The 12,384-nt window shown below is 41.0% G+C and overlaps 1 protein-coding gene across 1 annotated transcript in view; it reads right to left on the reverse strand.

The window, feature by feature from the left end:
• Positions 1 to 12,384, reverse strand: part of LOC125373069 (mucin-3A-like) — a 71,648-nt gene that overhangs the window by 40,810 nt on the left and 18,454 nt on the right. The window contains exons 6-7 of the mRNA XM_048383903.1: positions 1,629 to 1,916; positions 871 to 1,029 (exon numbers count right to left, since the gene is read on the reverse strand). Coding sequence (XP_048239860.1) covers positions 871 to 1,029; positions 1,629 to 1,916 — 447 coding nt within the window. The remainder of the gene's footprint in view (positions 1 to 870; positions 1,030 to 1,628; positions 1,917 to 12,384) is intronic.

Consider the following 12,384-nt stretch of genomic DNA (forward strand, 5'->3'; position numbering starts at 1 on the left):
GAGTTGTCGCACTGGACCATGCTTATACATACTCGGCCACTTACTTTCAACAGGGGACGTTGCTGTTTGCTTTGTAATATGTACACAGTCTATGTTCGGGTTTGAGTTGTCGCACTGAACCATGCTAATATATACTCTGCCACTTACTTTCAACACAGGACGTTGCTGTCTGCTCTGTAATATGTACACAGTCTATGTTCGGGTTTGAGTTGTCGCACTGGACCATGCTAATATATACTCTGCCACTTACTTTCGACACAGGACGTTGCTGTTTGCTCTGTAATATGTACACAGTCTATGTTCGGGTTTGAGTTGTCGCACTGGACCATGCTAATATATATACTCGGCCACTTACTTTCAACACAGGACGTTGCTGTTTGCTCTGTAATATGTACACAGTCTATGTTCGGGTTTGAGTTGTCGCACTGGACCATGCTTATATATACTCGGCCACTTACTTTCAACACAGGACGTTGCTGTTTGCTCTGTAATATGTACACAGTCTATGTTCGGGTTTGAGTTGTCGCACTGAACCATGCTAATATATACTCTGCCACTTACTTTAAACACAGGACGTTGCTGTTTGCTCTGTAATATGTACACAGTCTATGTTCGGGTTTGAGTTGTCGCACTGGACCATGCTAATATATACTCTGCCACTTACTTTCAACACAGGACGTTGCTGTTTGCTCTGTAATATGTACACAGTCTATGTTCGGGTTTGAGTTGTCGCACCGGACCATGCTAATATATACTCTGCCACTTACTTTCAACACAGGACGTTGCTGTTTGCTCTGTAATATGTACACAGTCTATGTTCGGGTTTGAGTTGTCGCACTGGACCATGCTTATACATACTCGGCCACTTACTTTCAACACAAGATGTTGGACTTGTATTTGGCCTATACCATCCATTCTTACAGAGGCACTTCTTGTCTGGTGATCCTGTAGCCTGTACACACTCTATGTTGGAGTCTGAAGTTGTGTCACACTGGGATGTCTCACTACATGCACCACCGAAGGCTTGTTCTGAAATAAGCAAATCATAAAAGTACAGAAATATCTTACGAACAGGGTAACGGTGATATTATTGTCACCCAAATAAAGTTCATTAAACAGTTATTATACAAACTAAAGAAAGAAAATAAACAATATGCAAAAGAATAATTAGCTATACCCTTCTGTCAACGGGCTAAAGATGCGTATATTTCATGTTACTACTACTGCGACAAAATCTCACTCTGAAAGTAATGCAAGATATCAATACAGAAATATGTGAAAAGCCGTGTATTTCTGATAAAAGTGAACGTAACTCCTTCATTAAGAAGAGCTATTGAAAAACGTGTAACTTAGAACACGGGCGTAATGATATGTGGTAGTGGGTTTAACAATGTAATTGTGGTAGACACTGCCAACTGTTTTAACAAAACAACTTTATGTTAGCGATTATTAATTTTAAACGATTCACTGTCTGTAAAGTGCTTGATGACACATGACAACCAATATGACTTGGTTTGGATTAAATGATAGATATTCTGAGAATGTCAAGGGAAGAAAATCAAGTTATATCTTGTTATACTACTTTATCTCATGTCATCATGGACAAAACATAAAGGCTGATACTTAACTATTCGTTGTAAATGTTTTGGGGTCCGATGTAATCGTCTGACGCCTGCCGTGCAGTGTGATGGTGTATGTAACACTGACTGTATACTCGGTCCCTGGAGACAGGGACTGGATGTTGTAGTTCTTCTGTTGTGTAGAGGTAGTTGCTGGTGATCCTGGAGGTACTGGAGACCACACTACCGTAAAGCTGTAGGAGTACCCTCCAGTGACATCTGCATTTGTCCAGCTGATGCCAATATTGCCTGTTCCTATGGTTGGTGTGTTTACAATGACTGGTTTTAGTGAACTAGCTGAAAAATATAAATGATCACAGATATTACTGTACCGTAAGTCAGTAGAATGTTGAAGACCCCGGAATATCAAACTGTCGGCCCCTACTTTGACATTAACCCTTAAACTGCATCCCTCTGATCTCATGTTACAATGGTACATGGCTTTATATGTTTCCATGAAACAACCGGTTTGGCAGACTTGTGTGGAGAGAAAAGTTATGTAGATTTCCGGGCTTGGAATCACATTAAAACAACGTTTAAACCAATCGGATTGTGCACACGCTGCCACTCGTTTTACAACGGATAATGAACATTTCATCTGAAAGTGCATATCAGTTTTGCAAGTCTCTTTTAAGTCTTAGAAAGATATTCGCGAGTACATATCTCTCTCGTTTCGCGGACCGTTTACCCAGATGAGTTGTTTATTTCGATACCAAGTGATCCTAAGTTATTATTTTTAGTGTGTTGGCAAAGGAAATCATTTGCATTCGAAATAATATTTAGTGATCCATAGAGCTGTCGTGAATATCCTCATTCAATGTGTATACTATCCTGGAAATATCGAATACTTATTGGGCTGTCTCTAAATGCGAACCTCGGATGGTTACCTTCATTGAAACAGGATCTTGCATATCGACATCAGTCGAGATGAATATAATCTAATCTTCACTCGCTTGTGATCTGAACATTACATCTTATCAAGGAGATTGTAAGTGGGTATAGTGATTTAGTTTGTGTTGTTATGTGAACCTAAGTAGTATTATTAGGAATAATATCGCGTTCTATTCCTCAGTAAAATACAAGTGTAAAAAACCAACATTTCATAATCATAAGAAGTCTCTGCTTAAGTGTGAATATATGACACTGTTCATCGACAGCAACTTCTTTTATTCTCTGTCACGACCTTTCAGATCTACTTCTTCCTCCTTCATGAAGCGAATGCTGAGAAAGTGCATAGAGCATGAAACAATTATAATTCACATACATTGCGTTACCTATTTCATGATAAACGTCTTCTTCAGCATTACGCTGCATGGCATCAGGATTTGCATTTTTAAGGCAAGAGAAGATGAGGGAATATTTCCTCACTGACTTAGAAATCAGGTGGGTAAATCAGTCGAAGGAAATTGCCTATTTGGCCGTTATTGAATTTGAACTCTGACAGATCATCGATATACATGAAGCCGAAGCTGAAGTTTTGATTTTGCCAATCCAAGCAGAACAACCGAGTCTTATGCATTAAGAAACAGATCAGTAAGAAAAGGAGCACAACCAATGCCCATGTAATTATAGAGGTGCCTACTAAATGTCTTATCCACAAATTTCATATCGATGTTATCACTGAGGAATTACAGCTTTTCACATATTTTTTTCTCAGTAAACTGCAGATGACTTTACTGTCATTTTGACAAATTGTTCTGAACCTCTGTAACTAGGTCTGTTATCATCACGTTTCGTTACAAACGCCCCATGGATCAAGGAATGATAAAGAATGTCAACAAGGTGTGACGTTTTGAAAAAATACACTTGTTTCCCAAATGTTAAGAACGCTGCGAGAATCTAACATATTTAACTTCATTAAACTTATAAAATGCCAACATTGCAAACCAAAGATCCGGATTTCTGGAGAGCTCAAAAAGAATAAACATCCCGTCTCGCGTTCTTTTTTTTTCGGTACTTAGACGCAGTCCGTGCGTGTGCGTATGCGTATGCGTATACGGCTAACACCAATGCGCACTGTAGGACTTTCCGTCATATACTTCTGTTAAGATCTTCTTGGCCTTTGTCGGGTAGCCTAGTGGTTAAATCGTTCGCTCGTCCCGGGTTCGATTCCCGACATGAATCACCATACAATGGTCCTACTCCACTTGCACAAACCGATCTTAGCGCGATTGTAAGACGGCTTGGAGTTAAGATCGCGGTCTTAGCTAAGATTGTCGTGATTTTGGAACTGTTTTCTACAAGAGAAATACCTACTCATGTTTTTATTAAAAGTATTGGAGTACGAATAAACACATTATTTAGTAACAAAATTATTATGGGTACATGGGTACAATGTGTGATGTCCATTTCTGGTGCCTCCTGCCGGGATATTGCCGTAATATTGCTAAAAGCGGCGTAAAACCAAACTCACTCACTCACTCACTTCGCCTTTGTAGTATTTCTTAAATGAATGTTTTTGCTTGGCAATAACTTCATTCAAACAAGTACCAGTTAAATAGGAAGCAATTTTGTGGTGTGTATAAGAGCAAGCGTTCTTAAAACTTATCGTCAAAGTCAAGCAATCAAAGTTATTAAGAGAAATCATGTTCTCCGATTCCCATTTACAGCCTTCCAAACTGAAAACGTCTCGGTATCTTGTACAATGTCATGTCCTTCCTAACAGTTATCGTCAAGAAAAGCAGGGTTCCACGGGGTTAGAATTAAAAATGGTTCATGATTTATTCCTATGGATAATACACCTATAACACATTGACAGATTTACTAATAGGAACGATAGTTGTTGTTGTTACCCAGTCTGGCGCTCGGCTCAAGCAAGGATTGGTCGGCTCGGAGTCAATATACTGCGTCCGTTTGGGATATTCATGTTAAACTGCGGCATGGTATCTCAGTGGGCTAGCGAGCCATAAAATCGTCATTAGTCCGGACGAGTACAAGAACCTGGGTCCACTTGCACAAAGCGATCTTACCGCTACAATTATTGTAAATCCTTAAGATCGCGATCTTAGGCGGCTACAATCAACTTTACAATCACCATACAATGGTCCTACTCCACTTGCACAAACCGATCTTAGCGCGATTGTAAGACGGCTTGGAGTTAAGATCGCGATCTTAGCTAAGATTGTCGTGATTTTGGAACTGTTTTCTATTTCAACAAGAGAAATACCTACTCATGTTTTTATTAAAAGTATTGGAGTACGAATAAACACATTATTTAGTAACAAAATTATTATGAAAATTAAAATAAATAATAATATGTCCTAAAAACATAACGAGTAAATGCATGTTCGTCAATTTAGGAGAGCTTTCCGTAAAATTCTAAATATATCCTTCATGTTTTGGTTTGAAATTCGTTACTACAGCAACGGATGTTATGACTACCATTTCAAAACACAGAAAGACGGGAACTTTCTAAAACGCATAGACGGGAAATAAGAATAATGAATAATGTTTTGAGAAAGCAATTCTTTAATATATTCCGAACCAAATTAAAAACTTCACAATCCAGTTATCATTGTGGGCCCTTATTGTGTATTTAAACAGTAATGGCCACGTATTGTCTTCAGATAACGCCCGTTTTTGTGCAGGTGAATCGATCAAAATCATGTGCCGTGCACTATAGTGGCAAAAGTGATTTTTCACGTGCAACTGGTCACGTGGCCATAATACCGCACGTGTTTTCAGCTTGTTACTTGTTAGCAGTCATTAACAAAAAAAAGAAAAACACAAGAAAAAAAAAGTCTTTACGGCGATTTGTTATGCCACGCCTTTCAATGTGCAACGTGAACGTGCCATCGACATGTTGCAGACGGGAACGTCCGTAGCTGAAGTCGCAAGGACGATGGGTTGTAGTCGACGGAGTGTTTATGATTTACAGACGCGTCTACAGCAAACGGGTACCATCGCTTAGCGTCCTCGGCCAGGTCGACCACGTGTGACGTCACATGCAGAGGATCGTCAGATTGTCTTACGTCACCTCCGATTTTTGACGGCTACATCAACCAGAAATGAACTGTTTAGGGGTAGACTGAGTGCGCAAACTGTTCGAAACCGTCTGAGAAGTGCTCACCTTCAAACACGGCCATACTGCGGGCCGATTCTGAATCAATTACACAGCCGTCAACGTCAATTGTGGGCACAGCGACACTTACGATGGACTCAGAGGAATTGGAATCAAGTCGTCTTCAGTGATGAATCCCGATTTAATCTTCGATTTGCTGATGGTAGGGCGAGGGTGTGGAGGAGTCGTCATGAACTTTACGCCCAGTGTTGTGTACAGATTTCGAGGCGGAAGTGTCATGGTGTGGGGTGCTTTCTGTGGCAATGTACGTTACAGGTTTCTTGTCATCCGTGGCAACCTCAACGCTGCTGCTTACCGCGACCAGGTACTGGCACCAGAACTTCTGCATTTTATGGCAGCACATGGACCCAGTTTGATCTTCCAACACGACAATGCCAGACCCAACACAGCAATTTTGACAAGGAATTTCCTTCGGAATGCGAGAATCAACGTCATGGACTGGCCGTCAAGGGCTCCCGACCTCAATCCCATCGAAAACGTCTGGTGTGCTCTTGGCAGAAGTATGCACACTCTCCAGAACCAACCACAGGATTTGCAAGATCTTGGCACCATTTTGCAGCAACAATGGCGTTGTCTTCGCAATCATGTGTTCACAAGCATCACAAGGCCCATGCGGAGGCGTTGTGTGGCAGTTGTCAACGCACATGGTGGCCATACACGCTACTGAACTTGTGTGCCATCAGATTCTCGTGCTTGGGACTTATGATTTAAACTGTTGATGTTATTAAAGAATACCGTAGGTGCTTGGAACAAATTGTGGTTACCACCGTTAATTAAAATCCTTCTTTTGACATTAATGATTAAAAATTACCTTCTCTGATACATTTGTCCGTTGTATATCATATATGGGATTACTTTTAAAAATGTGAAGTTTTTAATTTGACTCAGCACATGATTTTGATCGATTCACATGCACAAAAACGGGTGTTATCTGAAGACAATACGTGGCCATTACTGTTTAAATACACAATAAGGGCCCACAATGATAACTGGTCAAAATGTTAAAATTTTAGGATAGTGAAGTTTTTGATTTGGTTCGTATATATTCACTGGGTATTATTTTTTTTCTTTTCCAAAAAAAGTGTGAATTATATTTTTGCTATTAATGGGATGTTTTGCAAATAACATCAAATGTTTCATCATGTATATTTGCTGGTTTGATGAATACTTGTCCCCGTCCCACTGTGATTGCTTGACACATGTACTATAACAGGGGACGTAATGGTACAGTTCATATTATAATTATTATTATTATTATTATTATTATTATTATTATTATATTTTACAGATTAAAATAGATAAATGTATCAAAGAGAGTTCGGCTGATCCTGGCACAGTCAGGCTGGTCAGCTCATCATTAACTCAGGGCCTCCCGTCTGTGTCCTCCATGAGAACTGTCTTACATCTCCTGCACATCAGACAAATCAGAAAAATGGATCACACCTTAGGGAGCGGTTAGGGATTGTTAGGGCCAGGTATATCAGAGTTTTTGTGGTTATCGTTGTCGCTGTCGCAAGCGTCTATCCAATTGCAACTCGTCCCATAAATGTGTTATTAGTTTTAAATCCGGCAATTGGGAGGGCCAAGGTAGGACATCAATCTCGTTGTTATGTAGAAGGGAAGCTATCATTGGTGCTTTGAGTTCATCTTCACAGGTTTATAGGTTTTCCTGAACAGGGACAAAGTGTGTTCTGCCGTAGTTTGAGATGGTTGCCCACATCATGACCTGTCATCACCAAATCGTTCAGTCTGTGAGCCTCCTGTACGCAGTTTGCCGCAAAAAAAAAGAAGTTTATTGCGACGTCTACAAACACGACATCTTCCATCGTGCCAACCAATCTGGAAATCTGGACTCATCGCTAAATCGTACATGTCTCCAACGCACTAAAATCGTCGTATTGATGTATCAAAACCATGTTTGGCACGAATGCCTGCTGGTGTAGGCGCTTCCGTAACGGTCCAGAGCGGTGGTAGTCACACGGGGTCTACCGCATCTGGGTCGGTCACCTGTTGATCCATGTTGTTGATAGAGGTCTCACAGTCTTGTGATGGTGCTCAGGTACACATTAAACGCCCTGGCAACGACCAACCGGGATTCTCCTGCTTCCAAGTGGCCGATGATGTTGTTCCTCTGTGCTTCACTGAATCGTTGTGTGTGTACTACAGTCGGCGAAATACAGTTGTCGGCAATACGAAACCCTGGACCTCTTTACTGTATGTGTTCATGTTGCACGTGCAGAAAGCGCACAGGTAATGATCACATGTTTTGCACGTGGCTGCGTTGTGGCGAATATGCACATTTGTTATCTGTCAGGACAGGACTATGCTGGGGTCCCCACATTAGATTTACAAATGTTGAACTATTACATCAGCTATGTTTACTTTGAATACTGAATGTATCTTTATTGCGTGTTTTATGGATATAAATGAACAGGCACATCTTGAAATATCCCGGGTTATATCAGACATGATCCAGCTTAAGTCACTAAATCCTGAAACGTGCTGTCCTGCGCCACCGACCGGCACCTTTGGCTCGGCTGTGGCATGTGCGACTTCCTCAACTAAACTCATGTCCAAAAGGAAGAATACCAAGAGCTTTTAAGAATATAAAAGAAAAACAAAAGCATGTAGAAGGTCAATATGTACATATTTCATTGGGGTTATGTTTTTACATAATGTGCAAACTGATCATGTTATCCAAACAAACACTTTACGACTAATTAAGACTGTCACAATACTTGTTCAACACGACTTTCAAAACCAACTTAATACCGAGTAAGTCCTCATTGTGCATAAATGCACGTCTGACCACGACGACGATTGAGCTCCCTAAATTTGTATCCAATATTCCCATGTCTGTTGAGGTGAACACGTGGCTTGCCTTCGACGGGTGCCACCGTCAAGGAAGCACACGCTCACCTTTTCGCAAACACCTGTTATCCTCACTTATGATTTCTTAGTATACTATTATGATTTCTTCGTATTATAAGGGCGGTCGGGGTAGCCTAGTGGTTAAAGCGTTCGCTCGTCACGCTGAAGACCCGGGTTCGATTCCCGACATCGGTACAAGGTGTGAAGCCCATTTCTGGTGTTCCCCGCCGTGATATTACTGGAATATTGCTAAAGCGGCGTAAAACCATACTCACTCACTAGTATCATAACCTATTAGAAGTAGCCTAATGTACTATTGATACAGTTATATCTCGGCTTATCAGCCAAATGAACGAGGTAAATTGAACACAATATATATATTTTTTTGAAGCGGAAGTGATATAATTGAACTGTCATGGCAAATTATAATATTATCTTACCAAGGTAACTGGAGGCAATGGTTATTCTGTTTAAACCGGTATAGGCCGTGGGCTAGGTATGACCAACGAGCACCCCCGCCCCACCCCCCGCCCACATCCAAACCCTACTAATTTATTTTAAAGCCCATAAACATACTAAGCATGATTTTGAATGTTAACAAGAAAAAAGTTGGGACGAACTTGTTGTTAAAGCCTTTCAAAGTATGGTACTCTATATCGCGTTTTCGACCGGTTTTGCCGTATATCACTTGGGGTTATGATTACGTTTTGGGTTGTCATCTCACTAGTGATCCATAGATCTTCAAGTGTGATTTACCACTGGAAGCCGTATATCAGTACCTCTCCAATGAAGTATCAATAATTGGTATTGAGTGAATATGGACCAACCAATGGCACATCGAACGTCATATATCCCGACAAAACCAAATTCTTCTCGCAGAAACCTTTAATCCGGTATATGTTTTAGGTACGTGTGCCTGATTCCACTATAATCTTCTAACACATGTTCCAGTACATCTCTTGAAGTATGTATGTAACCAGTACCGCACGACTTGTGATATTTTGCTTCACAGGTAAATAGGTACTTCCCTCTGATCCGCAGCAGTAGAGGCTCATCGTTTTGACGTTGAGCTACTTCGATGACATGCTGCCATCCATCACGACTGAAGTTTGTGAGGCCTTCTGTTGTCCAGCTTCCTTTTGACTTGAATTTCTTTCATGAATACGAAGTACAAAAGATGCAGCCAGGTTGGAAGATGATTGGCTCATAGGATGAACGCTGAATGGGGCGGCCAGCTAGTTCCAAAGATTCAATTTCAGGTTGTTTCAAACAAACGGTCAAGGTTCATTGTAAAACGCTGATAATATTCTCTGGGCTAGCCATGGGTTTCTTCCAGAACTGCCGGCAGGCTTGTACATGACACTTCCATTTGATTTGGCATTTCTGGAGGTTCTGCCATCCTTCTACACTTGATCTCTCCTTCAGCTTTTCCATCTTCTTATCAGAATCTTTGTCTTTGCTCAGACGTTGTAGTGGGCCATACTTCAAGCCAGGTACATTTATGATGTATATATACTCCTCACAAAAAGTTAAGCAACAAGTATTATTTTCCGTGCAACATTCTCCTCAGTGTTGAATGCCATCCAATGAGAACATATTCAGACAGGAGAACTACCCACGAATACTCGACTTATGCCCTTTTCCATGTAGATTTTCCTGATAACACTGATAACATCGCCTGAACACAACCACCCTCAAAACACACATGCACAATGCACGACATGCATCTTTTACACACTTCACCCATGCACCCTGATTGCTTAAAAACTGCCAGCAAGGGCACTTTGTCGACATTAACATTTTAGACATGGCTGGGCGTCACTCAACGCCAACTGAGGTTGCTCATATTGTTGGAATGGTACAGGGGGGGGTCTCACCAAAACTGCTGTTGCCAATCATTTTAATGTTCACCGCAGTGTCATCTCAAGAGCGATAACTCGATACCATGAAACTGGACTGATGACAGAGAGACCACGCACAGGTCGTCCAAGGGTGACAACTCCTCGTGAGGACCGGTATTTAGCCACCCTAGCCCGGAGAAACAGCTTTACTACGGCCAGATCTCTCCAGAATGACCATCAGATAGTTGCAGGAAACAGAGTCTCAACACAGACAGTAAGAAACAGACTTCACGCTCATGATCAGAGGTCCAGACGACCAGTACGACGTATCCCACTGCCTGCACACCATTGACAACAGAGACTTGCTTGGGCGTAACGCCGTAACTGGAGGGTCAATCGCTGGCGTAACGTTCTCTTAACAGACGAGTCAAGATTCTGCCTTGACTCCAACGATGGTAGGGCACGTGTGTGGAGAAACCGTAATGAACGATACGCCAACTGTACAATTACTGAACACGACCAGTACGGAGGTGGAAGTTTGATGATCTGGGCTGGCATCAGGGTTGGACACAGAACTGATCTTGTGGTCATCAGACGTGGTACCATGACTGGAGTACGGTACAGGGACGAGATTGTCATGCCTGTGATCATTCCCCTGGCACAACAAGCAGGTCCTTACTTCATCTTTATGGATGATAATGCTCGTCAACATCGAGCAAGAGTTGTCACTGATCTTCTTCAGACCAACAACATCACGCATATGGACTGGCCTGCAAGGTCTCCGGATCTTAATCCCATTGAACATGCATGGGACATTCTTGGAAGGTGTGTTTATGGTCTTCATGTTCGTCCTCAGAAACTGGATCAACTTGAACAGGCCTTAAGGAGAGAATGGCAGAACATTCCACAACAGACACTTGATAAGCTTATCCGGCCAATGCCAAGACGTGTAGAAGCTTGCATTCAAGCCAATGGTGGCCATACACGTTACTGAACATTGGATCATTGTTTCAAAATGACTTAAACTCAAATTTAAAGATTTTCATCTTTCAGTGCAGCACAAGTTGCACGACTGTTTTCATGATACTGTTTTTGATCATTTGTAAACCTGTTAGGCATAAACGCTTTTCAGTTCCCTTTGAGGACAATGAGTATTTGTGCCTTTTCTTTGTATTGCTTTAGTCAGTTTTTAGGTATTGGAATATATGAACATGGACTGACACATAATAGATTTGTTGCTTAACTTTTTGTGAGGAGTATATATTAACTTGGGTATTCTGTAATAGAATCTTAAGTATGTAATTGGAATCATTTATTTCTGTGAATGCATGGTCCCTGTTCATTTCAAGCCATTCATATACGATTTGGACGATTCGCATTTTGATATTTTCTGTAAATTGGAAACTTGAGAAGCTAAGTTGTGTTTGAATTAAATGTTAGTTAGTGATTCGTCTTTTACCTTCGGTGGTGCCCCCTGAAAATTCACCTTACCTAGTAGCTGTACTAAGGAATATGAAACTCAGCTTGAAATGGCAAAATTTCTCAAAATATCAAACCTGCGTTCAAGAAATTGATTTGTATATTTGCTAAAATAAATAACATTTACATTATGATCAGTTTTTTTGCACAGCTTTATGGTTGCCATCATATGGTTACACATACATTGTAGGTCTATTTCATTCAAAGCTCTGAAATCGACTCGAGCATTATACTGTGAACGTCATATATGCATACAAAAGTGAGTGATATCAGAGTTGTCAAGAAGTATTCTGTATGATTGTCCACAAGTAGATCAATAATCAGCCTACAACAAATTATGGTGTTTATACATGTATATGGTTTCCTCTGGTATATAACACATCGAGGTCGGTGAATAACACACAATATGACAAGCCAAATCCTGAGCATACATCCAAGCGTTGTTCCGATGTAGCTTAGCCGAGAATGCAATATTAGGTATCCTACTCTTATA

This window comes from Haliotis rufescens, unplaced genomic scaffold (assembly GCF_023055435.1).
Source record: "Haliotis rufescens isolate VD_foot unplaced genomic scaffold, xgHalRufe1.0.p SCAF_5, whole genome shotgun sequence".
NCBI lineage: Eukaryota > Metazoa > Mollusca > Gastropoda > Lepetellida > Haliotidae > Haliotis > Haliotis rufescens.